The 24834-nt window shown below is 40.5% G+C and overlaps 1 protein-coding gene across 1 annotated transcript; it reads right to left on the bottom strand.

The window, feature by feature from the left end:
* Positions 1 to 1349: 1349 nt before the first annotated feature.
* Positions 1350 to 24462, bottom strand: LOC120734863 (ras-related protein Rab-3A). The gene is made up of 5 exons (XM_040033925.1): positions 24364 to 24462; positions 11911 to 12135; positions 5974 to 6092; positions 5130 to 5254; positions 1350 to 4628 (listed from the first exon to the last, which is right to left on the bottom strand). Exons 2-5 carry the CDS (start codon positions 12133 to 12135, stop codon positions 4438 to 4440), a joined length of 660 nt encoding a protein of 219 aa, XP_039889859.1. The 5' UTR covers positions 24364 to 24462; the 3' UTR covers positions 1350 to 4437.
* Between the last annotated feature and the right edge of the window lie 372 nt (positions 24463 to 24834).

Here is a 24834-nt window from a genome sequence, read left to right as displayed (position 1 = left end):
ATTACAAATGAAACAAGAGCATTTTAGGACAAAATGTTTCTGACCTTCGTGGCAGTGGACGAGATTCATCCAGCACATCTATTCAGTTCAGTTTAATTCCGTTTTATTTTGATAGCTCCAAGTCATGACAGCTGCCTGAATCACTTATTTGGATGTTGTCAACTCCGAGCAGAACTCAACCAGCTGTTTTGTAGATATTTGTACCAATATTTTATTCTGAAATTATAAGAATCTCCCACGCCCACAGGTGCTTCCAGTGACTGTTATGAGGCCATGTTCTGTAATGTTCAAGAAAGCAGCTTAAGATGATTTGACCTTTGTGACACGATGTGTTATCCTGCTAAAAGCAGCCATCAGAAGATGAGTTCACTGTGGTGATACAGAGCGGTGATAAGGGGATAGAGGGTCAGAAACAATGCTCAGGTAGGCTGTGGTGTTTAAATGAGCCATCAGTATAATCCTCTCAATCTTGCAGCAGAAACTGAGTCTCAGTAGACCAGAGAACATTTTTTGTAATCTTCTGCTGTCCAGTTTTTGTGAGCCTGGGTGAATTATAGCTTCAGTTTAATGTTTCTAGCTGACTGAACTGCGATCTTCTGCTGCTGTAGCCCATCTGCTTCAGGACTCAGTGTGTTGTGCACTCAGAGATGCTCCTCTGCATACCTTGGTTGTTTAAGATGTAATCATTTTAATTGCTGTTGCCCTCTCATCTCAGTTATCATTAAGGCTTTTTGATAAGAGAACTGCTGCTCTTTTGGAGACCATTCTCCAAAAGAAGGCTGCATGGCAAAATCTCAATAGCTCAACAGTCTCTGAAATACATGAGGCCCGCCTATCAGCTGCATTTACAGTGACTTATATTACCTTTCTTCCCCGTTCAGATGTCTGGTTTGAACTGTATGCCTAAAATGCATTGAGTTGGTTCTATGTGATTGGATGATTGCACATATATGTTACCAAACAATTGAATAAATGTACCTAATAAAGTGGCAGGTGAGTTGTTTAAAATTTAAATGCCCTTCTCTCTCTCTCTCTCTCTGGGTCTTTGACAGACACTGACTAGTTTCTGAGATTTTCTTCAAATTTCTTTCAAAAATGAAAAGTGAAAGAGTGACATCCTGAGGATGTTGAAGCTACTAGCAGCTAGATATTTGCCACCAAAATGACAATTTCATGCTAAATCCTGGTGACTCAAGCGTCTGTCATATGTTATTATTTTAAACTAATCTGAATCTTAGGTTCAGAGTAAAAACCTCACTGGATGTTGAAGAAGCGCCAGGTAAAAGCATTCACTGAGGGCAGAAACACTTCAAAAACCACAGTAAACTGAATGTTAGCAACTTTTTTTTAATTATTGTTTTACCACAAAGTACAGATAAAAACATCCACAGCATATTCTCTCACTTTAAATGGCCCAAACTGAGAGGGAACTGAAGAGGCAGTGATACAAGACCAAATCAAGTCACATGTTATTTCTGCGTGCTAGTAGAAGCTCTACAGTCGGCAACCTCTACCAAGCTGGATGGCGTTTGTTTTTGTGTACATACTGTAGTGTGTATTGCTTCATAGCTGAGTGACACATTCATTCACAAGCAGGCCTAGAAATGAATGCAGGGTACAGTACAACATGGCTCTTTGGGGGATTTCAGGTCTTTTTTTTCTTCTTCTTTTTTCAATGCAAGCCTGAGTCAATACAACACAATCCACACATATGACTCAAAGGTAGAGTATTTACAGACAGGGTTTATATGGAGAGGAAGACATATTAGAAAGGAGAACAGTTCAAAGTTTTGGATTTTACCAGAAAGGAAACAGTCACAACCAGTAAGAAGTAAAATGTATGCAGGATCAAAATCATCTCCCCAGTTTATAGTCATATTTACTGGCCAAATCACTTCCTGTTCTAATAACACCACTCTGAATGGAGACTCAGTTTTTTATAGTATTGAAGTTCCTGCCAAACATGAGACACCAGCTTTACAAAGTCATTCATTACTGATTTTCATCCAGTAGCGCTTTGCCCTTTCAGTCCATAGATGTCATCCCATTCATCAATATGGGTTAACGCTGATATGAAATCCTTTTGATATGAAATCCTTTTGATATGAACAGGACTCACAATATTTCCCTGTGAGGAACTTGTTTTATTACTTGTTTAAACGTTTAAAATTGGTTACGCTCCTCGACCTGGCACCCCACATCAAAAACAGCGAGCTGTTTCTTAAGCAATCTTTGGTGAAGTATAAAGAAGGAATACCCAGTAAGCCAGTTTTAACCGTTAAAACTGTAATAAAACCAAAGTGCAAATACTTTCCCAGTACTGAATATTTAACTCCTGCATTGGCTCGAGCCTTCAGCTGCTTTACGCTTGCTTCGTAGTTAAACAGTGCGGTCCATAATTTACCTGAAGACTGAGATCAAACGCAAACACACAAATAAACCAACACCCACACAAGAGCCCACATTTATCCGTAATACTGAGGTGTTAGTGGTATTAATCGCGTAGTGTTTTTTTATTAAGCAGATAAACACGAGGAGTCAACATGTTCTTTGATACGCTGTCTCCGTCCAGAAAAGAAACGAGTTCTCTTTCAGAATAATGCAATCAAACACATATATACGGATTACACCCCACACATGTTGCCATACATGTTTTTCCTGTCTTGAATCTCGCTACGGTGCTGTACCATGTGTCAGCATGATCTCTACTCTCTGTAAGTCTCAACCAGCAAGACAGAAGCTCAGGACTGTAGTTGTTGAATGATTTTGAAAGCAAGCCAGCATACTGTACTCACCTAGAGGTCAAAGATCAGTAGATCTGCCAAGTAACCACAACAAACTCCAATCTGGCCGTTTTGGGAATCATCCTAATCTATCCTGATGTTTCTTTCACTGCCTGCAGGCAAGCTACCAATAGAAAGCAAAATACCCTGGAATATCAAAGAAGCAACATCGCTCTTGTCCTTCAAAGATTGATGAAATGTTTCAGTGTCTTTATATTTGAGGACAGCAATCAAAGAGATGAAAGCCTGAAGTCTGAAGGTTTTCGCTGTTACATGACGTCAACTTCAGTATTTTACAAAAAAAGGTATCTGCAGAATTTTCTCCACCTGATGGAAAATACTTTCAACTGTGTTGCACAAAGATGCTTTTTAGACAGCCTCCTATTTTCCCCTTTATCTTCCAGTGACAAAGACAAAGACACATTAAAACCTTTTCTATTATACGAACACTGAGAACCTAAATGGCTTTAAGACTATTCTGAAAAAGAAATGCATCTCCTTCCTCTAAAATAGAACTTACGCAACGATGCTACGTGTCACAGCAGTGAAAACCACACCAGACGGATTTAGACTTGTTAGTAGTTTAGCAGAAAGTTTCGATTTATGATGGTGCATTATTTCTGAAAGTAGCACGAGACATAAACAAGAGTGAAATTCAGCGGCTCGCAGGAGACACGCTTCGACACGACCTCCAAACAAACAGGCCTTTTATACCAGATACTGTCCTCACAGAGCTTCGTACCGTCTTCATACCTATCCAGAAATGCATACCTGTAGATGTTATGTATATAGATATATATATTGCACAACATTTATATGTACATTTGAAATAAATATAAGTAAATAAAATGTGTCTCTTCATTTTTTGCTATTTTTTCACTTAGTTATAATTTGTTCGCATCCCTCTCACCCCCCTAAGTGTTTTGCTGTAGGGGAAAAAAAAGGGGGGCGCCAAAGTACAAAAAGAAATGTAAAAAATGAAAAAAAGCGAAATAGTCAGATGAACAACGGAAAGACAGAACGCTTGCTATCTGTTCTGAAATTTGGTGAGACAACAAAAGAGACATTTAATGACATATATGAAATGCATTACATTGATACCGAGCAGATCTCAGCTGGATCACCACTCCTACCGAACTGAGCAGTGTGGCCCTCTTGGTCACCAAATCCAAGGCTGGCATCTTTTCCAAGATATTCAACTGACATGAAACAAAGAACTGTAAACATGGGAAGGATTTTAATGGCACTCTGAGGGTGTACGTTACGCCGTCAAATCCTTCTTGTAAAACCACACCGAGGATCAGGGAAACAACATACGACGGGTTGAAAAGCTTCAAGAACCAGGCTGCAAAGAGTCTGAAACTGCAGCTTGATTTAAGGTGCTTTGGCATCATACCAGCACCTGCACTTTTTGAATGACCTTTTAGCTCATTTGTGCAGAGAAACCAGGAGCAACCACAGTAAAAACACTAATTCAGACACTTTTCAGACACTTTTCAGCTTGATTCTTGTGACCTTTAGCCAATCTTCCTACAGAGACGAGCAGGAAAAGGAGTGAAACGGGTGATGAAGTACAGACCCAAGGACCTGGGGTCCAGCTGAAAGGAGGACAAGGAGAAAGACAGTGGAAAAGGGTTTTGGAAAGGAGTCAGCTTTAACATGCACAGTCCTGGTGAGGAGGAGCGGGCTGCTCTGTCAGCTGGGGCCCCTGTTTGGCCCCTGTGACAGCGGGATCGCCGGCGTCCAGACTCTCAGACATCTTTTCACAGATGATGTCGACCAGGCGCTCAAAGGTCTGCTTCACATTGATGTTGTCCTTGGCACTGGCCTCGAAGAACTCGAAACCTGGAGGAGAAACAGAGCATGAGAGAGGTCGCCGAGCTGTGTTCGGTCTGTCAGTCAACAAGGGATACACCTTGCTATCTGCCGGGCAGATTACATTTGGTGGTGCGGTTGCAGATCATTCCAGTGACTCACAAAGTTAACACACAGAGACAGATAACCTTTTACAACAATTTGACCTAGCGTATTTGCCTTTGGACTGTGGGAGGAAGCCAGAACAGCCAGAGAAAACCAACACGGGAACAGGGAGTAACATGCAAACTCTGCACAGAAAAGCAACAGCTGGCCGATAGGTTTGAACCCAAAGGGGCAGATAAAGTGCAAACTGCAAACTCCTTCCTGGCTTATCAGGCGGTACCAGCCTCAGAGAAGACTCCACTCATGTTCCTAAAACATCGCAAGCACTATTAGTCTGCAAAAGAGCCATTTGAATATAAAAAGTTACATATCTTGTAAACTCGCAAGGTTGAATTTTGTGCGTGTGTGTGTTCAGCATGAACTCACCGAGGTGTTCGGACAGCTGACGGCCTCTCTCTGAGTTCACCACTCGCTCATCCTCCATGTCACACTTGTTTCCTACCAGCAGCACCTGGGCATTGTCCCATGAGTACGTCTTAATCTGAGTCGACCTGAGGGTGGGGTCAGAGAGGAAAGTCAAAGGCTGGGACGTCTGAATGCAACATTAAAGGGTTTTTTCCCCCCCAAAATTCAGGATCGCACTGATTGAAGAGGTAAAAAAATGAATCTGAATCTAAAAACTCTCAAATTGTGCACGCACACAATAAAAATCAAAGGATCAGTGTGATTTATTTGATTTTACTGTAAGTCCGTACTGAAACTTAAAGACTGAATTGCCCATAAACACAGGCAATATCAACAACAAGGTATGACCGAGTAGGTGGAAAATAAATGGAATGGTCCTCTGTGATGTGCTGGTCAGGTTATATAGCACAACAAAAAGGAAAAGATATCACGATCGCATCTCATTACTCTGCAGAGACAGAAAGCTCATACTGTGGTCTATTAAAATAGACAGAAACCTGAACCGGATCAGTGGCTCTGTTCTTCTATCCCCCTGTATCCCTGCATCTATTTCTAGAGAGATACTAAATCTCTAGATGCAGTTTCATTCATCATCCGCACAACTCTTTGTCTCACCAGAAAAACAGCGATAGAGGGTGATTTTTGGTGCCTAAACCGCACCAAACAGAAACTTAAAAAGAACATAACAGCACTGTTTTACACAGGATACAGCATCCAAATAATAATTTTTTTAGTGGTGTTTATCCTACTTGCTTATATGTTGTAGTCCCCCTTATCATCAGCACTACCCCAGCCAATGACATACCAGTCCTGGACAGCGTTGAAGGAATCCTCATTGGTAATGTCATACATGAGAATGAAGCCCATGGCTCCTCGGTAGTAAGCTGTGGTAATGGTGCGGTAACGTTCCTGGCCAGCCGTGTCCTGAGGAAAGAAAAGAGCAATTTAATTACAGTGATTGTTTTTATCATGTTACTGCAGAGTGGCTCAAACAAAGAGAGTCTGGAGATTAAGATTGGTTTTAGACATGTGGAGAGGACAGATAGTGGACATATTGGGCAATCGGTGTTAAAGACGGAGCTGCTAGACAGGAGAAAAAAGAGGAACGCTACAGAGGAAATTTAGGGATGTAATAAAGGAGGACATGCAGAAGGTTGGTGTGACTGAAGAAGATGGCAGAGTACGATAGACAGGGTACAATGGAGACAGAGGATCCACTGTGGCAGCTGAAAAAAGAAGAATTAAAGAAACAATTTGGTTACCCAGGAGCAGAAACGTGAATTATATTTCCTCATACTTCACACAGCAGTTTAAATCAGGTAATGAAAAGCTGATAACATGCAATACAATTACATCATCTATATTGCTGAATAAGCAGTGCCAGAATCCTGCTGACAATGTGACACAGTGTATCTCTCAGGTGTGTGTTTTAATGTCACAGTGCGCTCCCACAGCACTGTGAGTAGAAGTAGAAAAAGCAGTAGAAAAAGCAAACAGCAGCTCCGTGTGTGTTGGTGTAATTGGGGAGTTTATCTACAGCTCTCACTGCTGTTGGAAAGGTGCTGACGATTCAGAGCAGAAAGTATTAGAAAACCTATCTTTACTTACAGCTTTGACACATCGGGCAAGTACATAACTGTGTTTTAAAGGTTTAATTTAATGTAATCAGTCACTTTTGCAGGTAATACAAGTATTACCCTGATTATTGCTCAGGGAATTAAAGCACAGTGTTACAGCTAGCCAACACCCTGCCTCACCTTGTAAGCTGAGCGGCTTCTGTTCCAACAGCATCCCTCAGCTGTCGGTGCAGAGATTAAAAAAAAGTCTCATGCTGGTTTACACTTCACAGGATGAACTCTTTGTTTGACACTTTGGCATTCAAAACCATTTGGATAGTCATACAGCCAGTGCATACAATCAGAGATGTGTGTGGGTTTTTTTTTCTTCTGCAAGCACACATATGGCATTTTGGGAAATGTGCTTATTTAGTTTCTTGCCAAGAGTCAGTTAAGGTGACCAATGCCTCTCTCTTGCCTGTTGGGTTATGGTGAAGGGTTATTAGCCAGACAAATGCTGTATTTGGTCAGGTTACAACTTCACTAACTAAACACTGACTTAACCCAAAAATTAAAAGTTCCCTCTGTGAGCTTAACCATTACACGCTTAAATGAAGACATATTTGGCCTATTGACCATGAGTCTGGTTCTACAGGAGATTTCTTCCTGCTAAAAGGGAGTTTTTCTTTCCCCCTGTCGGCTTTGGCCTTTATGGGTAGTTTCTCTCTGGGTAACAGCTGTACTATGGGCACATTTGTTATGGCTCAACCAGAAGTTCAACCTAAGGCTTAAATTTCGGGCTGTCAGTGCAGGCTGTAGCTGGTCACTATCTGCCAGGCGCCACTCCCAGTAAAAATTACCAAACTGTGTTTGTAGTATTGTTCCTTATGGACATTTTTAATTATCTGACAAATAACATGTGGCACAGTGTCATGGACCCTGAGTTTTTGTACTTACTTATTGATTTCGCATATTTACAGCGTTCTTTGGGTTTTGTGTTCTATTTAACAAAGTATATATTTGGTTTCTTTATGATTGTATTGTTAGCTTTGCCTACAATCTCTTTTAGTTTTCAGATCCAGTTTTCTTTGTAGTTATAGTTAACGCTGTATTGTCACATACGTAAATTTCTTAGACTTTGGTTTTCCTGCCTCCTGTGTCTCATTGTCAAGTTTCTAAGTGGTTCTTATGTTACTTCCTGTTTTGGTTTGTCTTTTCTTCCTTGTATTTAGTTGTACTTCCTTTGTCTCTGATTATTCCACCTGTGTATTTAATGGCTTCAGCTTGTCTTTGTTGTGATGACTGTTTATCTTCCTGTTGTTCCTCCCTATGTATTTGACAAATTTGGATTTTTTTCTATATTCTATCTTGAATTGTTGTTTCTTACACCATTAAACATGAGCTGTTTGTTGAACAGCCTGTAGAGTCTGCTTTGAGTCCTTACACCTGTCTGTTAGTTAGTACTGATATTCAGGTACATGTGTTACCTGTGTTAAGTTTGCTAGCTGTAGCTGATAACTTAGCACAGATATAAATCATATCTCAAAGGTTTTATAAGTTGAGGGGGGTTGTAGATAGAATAACATAAATCATGCTAACAGGTGAGCTTTTTCCGATTTAAGTGTTTTCTTTCTAACATTAACACACAATCATACTCTGATGGATGCATCGAAGAGTGGAGTTTGGACATTTGGCCAAAGGACATTTGGCATGCTGACTGGAGATGACAGGGCTCAAACCACCAACCTTTCTTCCTGAGCCTCAGCCAATCCAAAAAGAGCTGTCAAACCTGCAACAGTTACCTTCAAACAGCGCAGAGCTAGCTGTTTTCATCTGTTTTTTCTCACTATGCTAAGCTAACCAGCTGCTACCTGAAGCTTCAGCTAAAGATATGATAGTAGTGTCAGACTTTTCAGCCAAGATTTAATAAGAGAGTGAAAGAAAAAAGTGAATTAATCTTTTACGTAAACCCTTATAATCCTTATTAAGTCATTTTGAGGGTTTACTTGAAGGAAAGACAAAGATAATCTCAACAATCAGCTATGGAAGAAGCTGAAATCGTGTCAAAAGAACTTGTACTTTTAGCTAAATCATTACTGCTATAGGTACATTTTATCACACACGCTCCTATAAACTAAATGCCTACCTTTCAATAATCTGTTGAAAAATTCCATTTCAAGAACACATTTTTAATAAAAGTCCTGATAACCAGATAAATACACAAAAAAAAAGCATCATGTGCACAAAAAACTGATGAGTGCCTGTGTGTGTGTGCGTGACATGAATATATCTATTCACTCAGCCATACATTATCACTCTCGGGTCACTAGAAAATTGCATTTTCAGAGAGCTGTCGCTTTGATCTATGCTTTCCAAACTGATGGTTACTGTATAATGTTCTGCAACCGCAGCTTGCACCCTATTTTTGCTCACCCACTAAGTGTGTGCTGCAAGTTGTTCTGGATAAGTGCATCAGCTCTATACCTAAAATGTCAGTGTAGGTAGCACCGAGTGGTGTTATATAATGAACACTGGACTATTCATATTTGAGCTAAGCATCAAATTTAGAGTTAAGGGCTTACTACGGAATATAAAATGATAATCTTTCCAACTGGCAAGAGATAATGTAGCCTATAGCATTTTAATGGAGAAGAGAACGGATCATTGTTTGTTACTAGCTGCAACATTATCATCTCTGCTGTTTTCCCCTTGTGTGTGTGAGCCTAGAGACATCTAATGGAGGAGCTCCAACTAAGGAGGGTCTGAGCACTGGCCGGTGTGTATATGTCTGTCTTACTGGATGTCAGCTAACAGATTATATTAGTGTCATCATAGTTCATCCTATCTGTCTACCTTTATGAATCTGGTAATTCTGAAGCTCTATTTTATTTTTTTTTTAATTGGTCGCGTTTAACCAGAAGTCTTTACTTTGGACTGCAGCTGTCATGAGCGCTGTGAAAGCAGCTCCACATGGCCTCTCAGGCCTTCAGTTTTATCTGCAACGTGACACGTTCTCAAACGTGGCCATTTAAATAACATGTATGACATCTAAGTATATGTCACGGGTCTGCACAAATCAACATACACTGGAATAACTGCACACTGTGGCACAAATATACGCACTGTGCGCTCATGCCAACATTTTCATTTTTACTCTGCTAGCTGAGCAGTGGGGGAGGAAGTGTGTGTGCGTGTGTGTGTGTCTGTGTGCGTGAGACAGAAACAAAAGGGAGGGGGGCATCTTCTGAGATGTGTAGTAATGGGGGAGGGGAGAGCATCACCCAGTCTTAGGTTTATTCTTCTCCGATTGGCCGATTGTGTCTTTCTTACCAGAGGCAAGACCTGGGAAAGGCTGACAACAGAGGCAGCCTTACACACAAAACAGATCCACGTGTGCACAGCCACACAAATTCAATGCTCTGCTCACCATCACAGCTCTGGTTGCTGCAGAACTTTGGTGTGAAGGTGGAAATGATGTAATTGTCTACAGCATGGCACCTAAACACCAGTTTCCTGCAGCTCAAACCAAAGAGTTTAGAGCAGTTTAGAGCTTCAGCTGTCTTTAACCCTCGCGCCCGTAGAAGCAAACGCACATCTGAGGAAACACCTTATTGTTTGCTCCCGGGGATGTGTCACCGTAACCGTCTAATGTATTCTGCTCTGTTGGTGTTCATCTGCACGTGCAGGCTGCAGCGAAGGCACCGGTGTGTGCAAATCTGTGTGTTCACTGGAATCTGACTTTGCATAATAAAACAGCACCACGGGGCAGGGTCTTACAACTCCTGTTTTTTATTTTTATTTGCTCAATTATGAGAATCCATTGGAAAACATGAATATCTACATTCCTTAATCTGACAATGACAATATTTTTAAAGGCAAGGTTAAAATCCTGACGTCATAGACAGGGGCGAAATGGTCTGAAAAGTGTGTGCGTGCAGGACGATCCTTCCTGGAAGGTATTTGTGGCATTGCACTTGCTTTCAAAAATAGTTGGAGAATGGAGAAAAAAAAAAAGACTTACAAGGAACTGAAACCCAGCTTTATTTCTCACATCCACACACCCTGTTTATGTATTTCACATGTCAGTGCAGAGGAAACATTTCATGCTTGTCTGTAAGCCCATCTGGGCATTTGCTGTGCAGAAAAGCTAAGTGGAGGAAAGGAAACATAAATGCTTTGACCAACAAATGTGTGTGAAACGTGTGATGAAGTGCAGTGCTTCTTGCATTAGCTCATTCCTCACCACAAACACACACACTTCAGATGCATTTCCTTGGTGTTGCTAAGTTAACCTCTCATTGGACAGCATCTGTGTGTCCTAGTTTGAAATAACTCAAGGAAGTGATCAAATCAACACCACCAAATATACCAAATACCAAAAGCAAACCAGATGCATTGACTTTCAAAAATTCATATAGTCGTACTAATTATGGGCAGACTTTGAAAACAACGTGAAAGAAATTATCTGTCATCATCCTGGGCTTTGGTGTGTCTGGGCTCTGAATCCTTGTTTGTTTTTAGAGATATTTTATATCTTAAAAAAACTTGATATAGTCTTTAGTTCTTGTTACCTTTGTTATCTGGCTTCTGTCAGTATTTAGCACTGTTTATGTTCTGAGTTCAGTTAATCTAGCCTTCTCTATGGCTTCATCCCCATGATGGCTGCTCCTCCATGAGCCTTGTCCTATAGGAGATTTCTTCCTGCTAAAAGGGAGTTTTTCCTTCCCACTGTCGCCAAGCGCTTGCTGTTAAGGGAACATCTGATTGTTGGGATTTTCTGTGTATCATTGTACGGTCTTTACCTTACAATATAAAGGGCCTCGAGGTGACTGTTTGTGACTGTTTGAATTAAAATGAAGTGAAAATTCCTGTCTGCTAACGATTCCATGTTTAGTTACTTCCTGTTTTATTTTGACAGAAGTTGCTCACTGTGTCTTATGTTAGGTTTAACTTCCTCCTGGCTTTAGCTGGGGTCTCATCACTTACCTCTCCCCATGTTATCTGGGTGCATATATATTGTCTCCCCGTGTCTGTTGTCTTGTTTTCCCTCATAAGTGTGTATGTGTGAACCTCAGTTTTTTCTTTACACCTGTCAACCAGTATAATATAAACTAACCAGATACTAGTAAGCAAAGTAGGTATACTTTTTGGTTCATAGCACTTTTTTTCTTTTCTTGTCATCTTACCCAGATCTGTAATTTAATCCTCTTGTCATTCCTGTAGATAGTCTTCACCTTGAAGTCGATGCCAACTGTGCTGACAAAGGCCGGCGTGAAGGAGTCGTCGGCGTAGCGGAACAAGAAGGAGGTCTTTCCAACGCTGCTGTTGCCGATGATGAGGATCTTGAACATATAATCAAAGTTTTGGTCAGAGGACTCCTTCTGCCCGTAGGTCGCTGTTGCTGAAGCCATCTGTGGACAAAGACAACAGAGAAAGTCTTTAACCAAACTCCTGCAGTGGCCTCACTGTAAGATCACAGTAAATGTTCTCTGAAATAGAAATGACATTTTTCTGTTTCTTCCATTTCTAAAATACTCTGTAGAGTGACAAACTGAGCTTTCTGAGTAAGAGAGATTCACACTGTTCAGATATGGTGCACAAATCATGAGCAACAGAACAAGAAAGAGCACAAATTGATATGAAGTAGGTGTAGATATGAAAATAGAAGATGGATATCAGCAGTCAGGATAATACCCAATATAAGATTTTCTTGGGGTTACTAGAAAACCAGCGTAGAAGATCTGATAAAGCTTTAGGGAAAACAATGTGTATCGTCTTTGAAGTAGGAAAATGCAGAGATTAGGTAATTAACAAGGAATTAATCGGCTTTAATGACTTTAATAATGTTTCAAGCAAAAATGCCAAAGAGTTATTATTTCCAAAGGATAATGGGCTGCTGGCAAAACCTCAAAAGCCCCAGTTTGAATTTCTCCTTTTACCAGCATTTTAATAAGAAAACCATATATGACACGTTAAAAATAGTTGCATGTAAGATGTGGAACGGGGTGGCCATCCTTCTTGGTGATGGCAGATGGACCCCCAAACTGTGGGGCATCCATCTGCACAGTACAAAGTGCAAAGAACCACAGTGACAATAAGAACAAGGATGGGCACTGCCAATTAGTGAAGGTTCTAAATGCTACATTCTGGGTCCGAAAGATACACAGACTAGTAAATAAAAATGCAGGCATTCATTAAGACGCATTAGCAGCTTCTATTGTCAGCCAGGACATTACGCTAAATTAATGAGCATCGATTTCATTAAACACACACAGAAGAGGCTGCTGAAACAACAGCAGAGGAGCTGTTTAACACAGAAGAGGTCATACGTTTAATGCATGTTAAGACAAACGACGTTGTCAGCATCTGTTAGACTCAGCATAACAGAGGATAGTGATTAACTGGTATGCTTTACACAATGCACATTTGCTTCATGGGCATTAATCACAACCACATATTGCAATATTCTCATCGGTGGATGGAGGTATATGAGGATGAACTTCATGCTAGCATAGAGTTTTGTACCCACTAGCTAGCCATGTAGTTTAAAGCCAGTCCCGTCCATAATTTTCTATTTTAATTATTTATGTAAAACATGTTTGATCAAAGTTACACTCTATTAAAAATCCAGCCTAACATTTACACCAACAGCAACACCATTAAGGAGTAAGCATATGACAGCACACTGCACAAGAATGAAATGATCTTCTTATGGCCTCTGACAGTGGACTCATCTCTGTGCTTGTCCTGCTAGACCTTAGTGCAGCGTTCAATACTGTTGTCCATAATATCCTATTAGAGCGATTAGAACATGCTGTAGGTATTACAGGTACTGCACTGCAGTGGTTTGTATCATATCTATCTAATAGACTCCAATTTGTACATGTAAATGGAGAGTCCTCTTCACACACTGAGGTTAATTATGGAGTTCCACAGGGTTCAGTGCTAGGACCAATTCTGTTTACATTATACATGCTTCCCTTAGGCAGCATCATTAGAAGACATAGCATACATTTTCACTGCTGTGCAGATGACACCCAGCTCTATCTGTCCATGAAGCCAGATAACACACACCAATTAGTTAAACTGCAGGAATGTCTTAAAGACATAAAGACCTGGATGGCCGCTAACTTTCTGCTTCTTAATTCAGATAAAACTGAGGTTATTGTACTCGGCCCTGAAAAGCTTAGAAATATGGTATCTAAGCAGATTCTTACTCTGGATGGCATTACCTTGGCCTCCAGTAACGCTGTGAGGAACCTTGGAGTCATTTTTGACCAGGATATGTCCTTCAACGCACACATTAAACAAATATGTAAGACTGCGTTCTTCCATTTGCACAACATCTCTAAAATTAGAAATATCCTGTCTCAGAGTGACGCTGAAAAACTAGTTCATGCATTTATTACTTCCAGGCTGGACTACTGTAATTCATTATTATCAGGATGTCCAAAAAACTCACTGAAAAGCCTTCAGATAATCCAAAATGCTGCAGCAAGAGTCCTGACAGGGACTAGAAAGAGAGAGCATATTTCTCCCGTTTTGGCTTCCCTTCATTGGCTTCCTGTTAAATCCAGAATTGAATTCAAAATCCTGCTCCTCACATACAAGGTCTTAAATAATCAGGCCCCATCTTATCTTAATGACCTTGTAGTACCATATCACCCTATTAGAGCACTTCGCTCTCGCTCTGCAGGCCTACTTGTTGTTCCTAGAGTATTTAAAAGTAGAATGGGAGAGAGAGCCTTCAGTTTTCAGGCCCCTCTTCTGTGGAACCAGCTTCCAGTTTGGATTCAGGAGACAGACACTATCTCTACTTTTAAGATTAGGCTTAAAACTTTCCTTTTTGCTAAAGCATATAGTTAGGGCTGGACCAGGTGACCCTGAATCCTCCCTTAGTTATGCTGCATTAGACGTAGGCTGCCGGGGGATTCCCATGATGCATTGAGTTTTTCCTTTCCAGTCACCTTTCTCACTCACTATGTATTAACAGACCTCTCTGCATTGAATCATATCTGTTATTAATCTCTGTCTCTCTTCCACAGCATGTCTTTTATCCTGTCTTCCTTCTCGCAGCAGATGGCCGCCCCTCCCTGAGCCTGGTTCTGCCGGAGGTTTCTTCCTGTTAAAAGGGAGTTTTTCCTTCCCACTGTCGCCAAAGTGCTTGCTCATAGGGGGTCATATGATTGTTGGGTTTTTCTCTGTATTTATGAAGCGCCTTGAGGCGACTTTTGTTGTGATTTGGCGCTATATAAATAAAATTGAATTGAATTGAATTGAATTGAATTGAATGGTTAGCCATTTTCCTCAAACAGATTTCTGGGGGACTCTAAGTCTATGTTAACCATGAACTATGTACAGCATGAAACCTTTACGTTCAAAGGGATAAACTTCAGATTTAATTAATTTCTTGGAAAGCTGTAGCAGGGTGTGAACTCGAGGGAGCACCGAGCTCACTTGTAACGAGTCTTGTTCAGCATCCTGACTTCATTGTAAAGCCAATATAGGATCTGGTATGGTGCATTTGCTAATACTGAAATACCATGTTTTACTTTAAATGATGGATGAAAAAAATGTAGTCATAATGGTCCTTTGTTCTTTTTGTCTGAAAGAGCCCGTGCGAGCTTCTTTTAAATGACTAACAGAGGCATTAAGAAAAAGTCCACATTAGGATGCAGACAGGCGAAGGATGCAGGGACAGATGTGTCTGACAACTTTCAGACTTTGATTCACTGTTTGCCTTCTTTTTCACTCAAAGTTTAGTTGGGTTTAGACACAGATATTCCTAATTAAGAAAATAACCTACTCTAGTCCTTAGATTGGGGTCTAACTATGATTCTGGTTACTATCATAGCTAGATCACAGTTTAAGTTAGCGCCTAACCTAAGGAACTGTAGACACCTCCACTCTCTTGGTTTCCAGTATAAGGTGTTAGGTTCAAACCCATCTAAAGGTGTAACATGCAGTTATTAATGAGACCATATTTCTTTTGAGGAACACAATCTCATAAAAATATAAGACTAGCACTCACTTTAAAATCCAAATTTTCCTCAAAGTTCCTTATTATACATTGAACCTTTTTATGAATCTTATGCACTGCATTAGCTAGTTCTACATATTTATTCAGCAAGGTCAAACTACTGCTGTGTTTTAAATTGGGCTGCAGATCTGCTCTAACAGTCAGCCAAAGAACAACAGCAGCTTCACTGAAACTCACACTGCCGTTACGTTACTGCATTAGCTGTCCAGGACTACAAAGATTCAAACCTACGAGACCTAAAAGGATTTAGAAAACAGAGTGAGTGACTCTTCAGAGCACGATGACTGTAGCCCACAGGACTCAGTCCCTTCACCCGCCTCTATATTTAGACTGTTATCTCGACTCGGCTGCAGCGGAACACTAGAACTCAGACAGAATAAAGAACAAAGAAAACAAGTGCACCGTCCTCACAGCTCGGGCCTATCGGCTTACACGCATGAACACAGAGATGCTTGTTAAATAATGGAGAAGCCCCGACCCTTCCTCAACACATTCTGTTATGCAAACGAGGGCTGAGCAGGTGGGTCGAGATGTGATAAACCTACTGTGAGAACGCTGCACAGAGGATCACAGAAAACATTAATAAACATTCATAAAACTGTTTCATGTAAATAGGATTTAGTCAGGTTGCTAAATTGAGAGCATCGGAAAATGCAGCAGCCACATGGCTGCCAGTATCTTTTTAGTTGATGGCTTCTGTTCTGCCTGTGACGTCAACAGTTCCTCACAGCTCGGAGGATCTGTGAATACTTCAAGAGTGTGCAAAAATAAGACGTGCATACTCTTCAAAAGAGCCGAACCTAATCAATAAGAATTATGGATATGCAGGATTAATTTAGACTTACTGAGTCACAAGTAAAGAAATCTAAACTTTTACCTTACAGTATATATTTTGAAAATACTACTTTAGATATTAAAGGTTTCTTTTAAAAGCATACAGTATTGTGCAAAACCATGAAGCAGCCAACCATTTCTTTCTATTTTGCTGGGGATACAGGAAATGGGTGCAGAGATTTATTGAAACACATGAAAATATAGAACATATGGCAAAAAAGATTTTGTACATTTTCACAAATTTAGTCAACTTTCTTTTAATTTCCTTAAATAGTCTTCAGCAATAGTTCTCCAGGCTTTTTGAAGACATTCAAAGCTCTACTTTGGATTTTGGCCTCAACAAAATGTTGAGATCTGGGCTCTGGGAAGGCCAATCCATGGCTGACGCGGTTCCATTGTGTGTGTTTTTTCTATCCATGTTTGCTTTTACTGCATTTCTAGGTTGACTATCATGGTGAAAAATCAGTACTGGCTGAAACAGCCCCAAACCATAACAGAACCTCCACCGTGTTTTACCTTTCTCCTGATCCTTCTCCATGTTTTTACCCTACAACCATAACCATACTGAACAATGAACTGTTTTTAATGTGCAATATTTATCAGTTCTACATTCTTTTTATTTACCTCTGCATGCAATTGTTTTCATTTGCTTGTATTTATATTAATATGCATGAGTCCAGGATCCAGACACTCACTGGAAATTGGTCAGGTACAAGGACTGGACTGAAAATCTGTGAAAAAGCAGCCAGTGTCCAAAGACAGACCTTCAGAAAGCCTGAAGCCCTGTAGCTCAAGACAACTTTAAAAATGCCAAAATGGTCAGACTTCTCCAGAAATCTTATCCAGACTGACTATATACAGAAACAGTCACAAAAACATAATAAAGTGAATATTTTTCTTTTCCAAATAACTGACAAGCCCATCATCCGATGAAAGTCCCACTTACTGAACATCAGACAAAAGGCAAAAAGCCACCAAACAAACAAACACAAAGATAGCAGTCAGGAAAGACAAGGTGACAATTTAACTGAATAAACAAACTGCAAAGAATATGGAGCAAAAGAGGTAAACACTTCAGTTCACTTGTCAAACTGATTTAAAATTGCGTAAAAAGGTTTGTTTTCAAACTGAAATAGACACATAAGCACATTGAACTCAGAGCCATTTCTTCATTTGGACTCTATTCTGTAAAAGCTCACAGCTAATAAGTAGTTTAGGGTTCACTGATATCATCACTGTTACAGCTTAATCAACCCTGTTCACTCAATCTGGGATCAGCTGACTTCAGGTGAGATTGATGCTGCGCAGTTGTACTGTACACCGCTCAACTCTACCCCACTCAGCTGACGGTCAATAGTTGGAGTTTCAGTCACAGCAAAGGCACTGCAGTGTGACTCACTGAGTGTGATGAGCATAATCTACACAAACATTAGAAAATAAAAAGTAAACGTGCAGCTGAAGAGGATGAACAGCATGTTGGATTAACTGATCTGCAATCAGTTTGGTTTAGTGTTGCTTTTCCTGTCCCTTCCTGACAAACGGAGGTCCAACCTAAACAACAGGAGACGCTTCCATCTCAGAATTCCTTGCAGAAGTATTTAAATGAAGACACACCTACAACTAACAGCACTTCATTCTACGGAGTGGTGTCGGTGAATTTCTCTGAGCGAGAAAAGCCCCAAAAATCTAATTTATTTATCTGTCATACAATTGCATGCTCATATTGTTTGCTATGCACGCAATTCTGCTTAGCTCTTGAGGAAACTGGGTATTATTTGCAGGCTTAAGTCAACGCTCCGCCTCAGGATTGGCCCATATGTCACTACTTTGATCTTTTTTGTTATGTGGCCTAGTTTGCATTAAGACCCCACCCTGGACCTGTGTGAGGTTTTCTTCCTGATTCCTGAGTTTTTACTCCCCGGAGACAACAAGTGGACTTTTTTTTGGTAGTTTTTGTCTTTACAATCCAGCATATATTTCATCTTACTCTTACTATGGTACAGTAGATGGTATTTATTATGATTTGGCACTGACACCAACCATCCCTGACTAAACTGATTGACTTCCTGGTTTAAAACATTACATTTTACATGTATTTTTTTTTTTATCTCAAAAAAAAGAAAAGCTGGCTACTAGCATGCTTACCGACACATCCGATCAGAGCTGTATGATATCAGCGTCAGGTTGGAAGAGTCTAAGATTTGACACCTATAACTTAACAGTTATCTTTAGGCTAAGCTCCGGTGAACCAGCCGGAGGTGAGATGGCACTTGATCACAGTCAGGGTTTGGTGTTTGATTTCCTCTTTGGCGAGCCTTATTAAAAATGTATCTGCTCTTGTTACCGCTGCATGACAGGGTCTGCTCAGCTCTGCAGATATTTCTGCCCACGTGTTCGTTATCGATGAGCTTCTCCGAGCCGAGTCAGCAGTGTTACAATGACAGCACGTCAGGCAATTACACAAAGTTTTGCTCTTAAAAACATTCGAATCCAGGTCTTGGAGTCAGTTTAGATGCATTACTATATTTCCTTCCACTTTCTGTACTGTAAAAACCCACATTCGCTCATATTTCTTTTAACCCCCTCTGGAACATTTGCTGCATTTATCCTAGTGCTGTGATTCGCAACCTGTTTTAGAACCTTTTCATAAAATCTGGGCTCCTAAATTCTTATTGATTCTTTTGCGGTGTTGTTGTTTCCAGTATTCACAGCAAGGATTCCAGGAGTTTAAAAATGACCAACCAATGCTGGAAGTGTAGGTCTTGCCAAACACTACCACTGCTTCTTTTCTGTGACGGTGCGGTGAGATTATGCTGCTTTTCCTCTGCGTCTCTGAGATTAGCTGCAGAGAAGAGAGTTGGTTTAACCTTCACTAATTCGATACAGAAGCTTATAGAGAGAGGCCTTTGTGTTTAATCTCAAAGTAATTAACAAATTCTCATTATGCAAATGCCTTTCAGCTTCCAGAATGCCGCTGCTTTCTTTTGGCTTTGCTAGCAAACTTCCAAGCAAGTCAGGTGTATGTGCACTGTAAGAGCTGCCTGGATATTTGGATTTCAACCCTTGAAGGTTCACAAGCCCATGCCGAGACCCCTGTTGTTATTGCAGCTGTTTCTCCTAATACTGAACCATCAATTATCTGTTGCGCCTGTTCAGGAAATCAATATCTTCTACAGCCCAGAGTGACATCCTCGGATGTCTTGACCAACAATCCAGCAACAGTCTGAAAACTAAAAGAAATAGGAGACGCTGGAGAACCGGGAACTTTTTTTCTGCCACTTTTGATTAAAAAAAACAAAGCTATAAATAATAATCAAACTTCACTTTGACCTTTATGTAGGTTATTGAGATGAAAGATGGTGACAACATCTGTTAAGCGCATGCATCCCTTCCCTCTTCCTGTTCCCTTTCCTTTTTTTTTCCTGGTATAATAATATTTCATATTGAATTTTTGAGCATATGTTCTTTGAGCTGCTGATTATGCTGACTCACATCCCTATTTCCCCACAGGGATCAATCCAGTCTAACATGACAGTCATCATCTGCATCATCTGTTAAATAATATAGACATATATATAATTATCAACAGAAATTTGAAGCTAAATGGCATCAAGTATGATATAATAATATCTGAGTCTAAGTCAAGGCTTCACACAGTGTGTTTTTGATGGAAAACTACAATAGCATGCCGATCCACACGGTCAGTACATTTGCACATTTAGGGTCCCATCAAAGTGGCTCTGAAATTTCCAAATCTTCCCTCACAATCCGAAAAGTAGCAATGGCATTCGGTCTTGAATAAGAAGGAGATGAGACTGAACGCCAGGAGGAAAAAAAGATTTCAGAGTTCAAAGATAACTCCTTCCATCGCGGCGGAGAGTGCAGGGAAGATGGAGGAAGGGAAGCACGCTTTATCAGGCAGAGATGGCTAATAATAACCAAATCTGTTACCGCAGCGACTTCTGGTTTTAATATTAGATTGGCTGCTCAAGTCTCTGTTTGTATATATATATACATGTAAGATCAGGATGAGTCACTAAGAAAACTGTGATATAAAGGAAGAGGATAAGCTATCTTTATAAGTCACAGCTCTGGGAAGCTTGGTTTTCTGAGTCTTTCTGCTTTACTCAGTAGCACTTTGTCAATAGTTACACCTTAACACCACAGGCAAAGTCTTTTCCATTTTTTTCCCACACTAATCCAATCAGGACTAAGAGTTATAGGTTTCACTGGTGGACAATGACATCACTGAGCTCCCCCTCTAAACCTGCCACCTAAAGGAGATTGATGTCCCTGCAGGAGCTAAGTGCTCCTGCAGCCAGCCAGTCAGGTTCATCTAATCAGGATTGGCTGGCTTAGTGCAGACGGACAGCTAATCCACAGCTGATCCCAGATCACCTAAACACATTCTTGCTTTAAGATGGTTACTGAGATGACTCACTCAGAAGTTTTCCACATCTCTTAACAACATCAGAGGACGGTTATGTGAACCTAACATCCCCAGTCGATTTTATTACAAATAACTAAATCAGAAACTTAAGAGCATCTGTGATTTTTACAGAATAAAAAAGTCATCCTCCCTGCAGGTCCCTGTACCAGGACAGGTTCTATCTGTTATAAAAACGGCTTCCATTTTTCAAAGGTTGTCAAGCGCTCAACGAAGAAGCCACGTGTCACTGCTCTGACTGATAGCCGCCTGCTTTGTTTTATTTCTGTTCCATCAAACTGAATCAAGCTGCATTTGTTTAGAACATTTTTGTGAGTGTCACAGAGTGATTGTTCTTGTAAGGATGCCATTCAGTTTCTGATTTGTGGCTTTGGCAGAAGCATAAATGTCAGTTTTTGTTGGAGTTTTTCCAATCTTCGTCTGCTGTGCAGATGAGGACGAGGAAGTGGATATGTGTCACTTCTCCATGAAGCTAAAGGTTTTGACCTTTTTTCATTGAGGACATTTTCTCAGGTGGGTAAAAATATTGTCTCGTTTAAGGGTTCACGGTGCTTTCCTTCATAAATCAGTTATTTGGATCATTTTGTGTTTGGACTGGTACTTCAATAGTGGGGACGATGTTTAACAAATCTTCAAATCAAACTCTTATCTGCTCTCCTGCTCTGCAGTCCCCACCTTGCAGCATCCTTCTCCTTCTCGTCCTAGTACATTACCCTGAAAAGGCACCATCAATACTTCTTAATCGAGGGGTCAATGCCACCTTCCTCTTTAACCTGATGAAAGTGGTGAGATCCCCATATCTGCAATACGGCAAGCTAATGCAACTCCTTCCTTCCTTTATTAGAACAAACAGACAGTGATGGAAAATAATGAATTACATTTACTCAAGTGCTGCACTTACTGACTTAGCTACATTTCTCCATTACTTACTTTTCAGATTACAATGCATGACGCATTTATAAATGGACACATTGCTGTGAATCCAACAAACAGTCACGTAATCAGCTCCGTATAGACCCAATAGTCAAATCAAGTCAAATCTATAAACTGACTGATAAAAGAAGATCTTGTTTTAATGTAGCATTACTGCTTTTACCCATAATCTTCACCCCAGACTCACAACTAGGAGCAGAAGCATTAAATGGCTCCAGTGTTTATCCAGCACTAGACTGAATGCAGTGCGATGGGTGTGTGGATGCTGCAGCAGAACTCTTTCCTTTCACTGACTCGGTTCACACTGGCCAAGAGGCTTGTTAAACTCAAATCTGCGTGATCTGGCTGGATGATCACCATTTAAAAGTGAAGTCAGCAGCCTTTTCACCTCTGACCTCTTTAGCAAAACGCTGCTGTCTGCATCTTTCCTCCTGCACCGCCGTCTTTCTGTGCGGTGCTTTTGATGCAGTGGCAGTTAAAGAAAAATCCAGTGTCTTGTCAGTGTTTCTCAGCCTAGAAACACTGATGTTTACTAAAACCAATGTGATGCAACATTTACAGCTACTAACCAGCCTTATGTGTGAAACAATAACTAACAACCTACTGAAACTGGACAGCAGTGGCGTTACTCCGCTGCTGTGGCTCTCCTAGTTTTCCTGAGACAGCATTTCTCCCCCCTTTTTCCTCCAATCACGTGCCTCCTTTCTCTAGGAAGCGTGGAGATGCAGATGAGAGGAGGGGAAGCTAAAAATATCATCACTTCATTCTCCACCCCACCCCAACCCCCCGTGCACAGAAAACAGAAAGCAGCAATGAGAGCAGCCAGGATGTGAGAGATGCTTTTTGAGGCTAGAGTCTGCAGGTGAATCCGGGACATTAAAAAGTAGTCATGTGTGTTTGTACACAAGTGCATTGCTTAATTTATAATGTTGATTGAAAATGCTTCTTCCCACTTCATGCTGAAAGATGCTGTATTTGGATACATCTTTGAGAGCTTGTTACAGTCATTAAACTAGTCTCGCCCCCTAAATCTGCTGAGCTGTACTCTGCTTAGGTAGAGCTTTTGTTCTCAGACATTGTGTTTATGTGGGTGTGTGTGTGTGTGTGTGTGTGTGTGTGTAATGTTCAAAAGCATCTATAATCATAGTTTAAAGCATCATGATCACGGATTAGCTCAAGAAATCCGATCTTTAAGTCTGTTTTTCTGCACATGTGTTCAGACAGGCACCTCTCAGACTACTGCTGACAAACTGACTGAAATGTAATAAAAAAGGCATCCACCCTGCATATCAGTGGCATCTCTCCCAGGCAACATTAGTGTGTGTTTTGCCATGTGAAGCAGCAGATGCGTCACTTCTGCCTTCAGCCAGTAAGTTTACCGTCAGCGAGGACATTCAGATGTGGTCTGCAGGCTGTGAGCTCACTTTGAGACTCTTTAAAAAAAGCCTAAGAACATGCTTGCGGTCTTATTGTATTATACTTATTGATTAAGCTTAAAAGCCAAAATGCAGGCTGATAGGCTGACACAATGCAACTGCACTGTACAGTTTTCAGTAGGCTCCTGTATAAAATTTGAAACAGCAGCTAAACCAGATGAAACTCTATGCATTTCATATGTGTTTCATATGTGCTTTCATCCATATCCTTCATTAGCTGCACATAATTAAAATATATAAAAACGATATTTATGATTTAGTCTGGTTTTTTTTTCTTGTGAATGAATGAACAGATCATTCAGTACTTACTCCCAGAGATCTGACTCAGTGTTTTACCTCAGCATTGGAACACAACAGTCCTCCATATGGCTGCCGCGTTTCACGGATTAAATACTCCTGTAATCCTGGTATTCGGATTGTTGAATGATTCTCTGTGCCGACCTTTAGTTATGTCATGATGCTTATTTGAATATTAACCTATTAAATGTGTAACCTATTTAAAAAAAAAAGGTTTAAACCCCCCCACATGTTTCATATGTTTACTCTCGTGCAGGGTGCTCTACGTGTGTTTGTACTGTATTCCACTGATCCTGCCTCAGATCCATTCAAACCTGTTTTCTTCATTTAACCCATCGGACAGTGTGAAACGCCTTTTCCTGCAGGACAGGCCGTGAGTCAAGCCAGAGATCCAGGACAGCAGCAGCAGCAGCCCTCATCCATCCACACAGATAACAACAATCAGCATGTTTTTACGGGTTATTCTGACGCCGGTTTATGGTTTTCACAATGGAAACAGCTGTTAAGGCAGGCATCTCACGTCAAGGCTTCTGTCATCTGAAATATTTTGCTGGATGATTAAATTAAACTGCAGCTGAGACACTAAATGCGCTAAATTTAATGTACGATTTTATCTCCATTATCTCCAAATTAATAAAGAAAGAAAACCCACCTTTATATATTTCTGTCTGGCTGCTATCCTCCACGTCCAGCACCCGCAGAAACACCACCACTCACTGTTAAGTCGGAATGGTTGCGCGACGCAACATCCTGTTGGCTTTTTCAAAATAAAAGCAGATTGGTTTAAACGGCACAAAGTGTTTGAAAGATAAAGACGATTCTGATTAGCTGATCTGACTGTATTTTATATATGTATTACAGAATTGTTTGTAAAGATTAAAATTTACAACAAAATGGACAATTCTTTGTAATGTGAAGAGAAAAAACATACAGTCCTACATCAGAACCGACATGCTTTTCTTCCTTTGCAAGACCTGGTACCCGGTGAACTTTTTAAACAGGGTTGGAAAGTACTCTGACCCTTTACACAGGCAAATACCTCAGCTTTCTGCATTAAGACTGTTACATAAGTGTGTATGCGTTATGAGGTACGTGTATTTGTAGTAGTAAAGGTCAGGATGCA

Source organism: Simochromis diagramma, unplaced genomic scaffold, assembly GCF_900408965.1.
Source record: "Simochromis diagramma unplaced genomic scaffold, fSimDia1.1 OVJJ01000334.1, whole genome shotgun sequence".
NCBI lineage: Eukaryota > Metazoa > Chordata > Actinopteri > Cichliformes > Cichlidae > Simochromis > Simochromis diagramma.
This window is presented reverse-complemented; position numbering and strand designations above follow the sequence as displayed.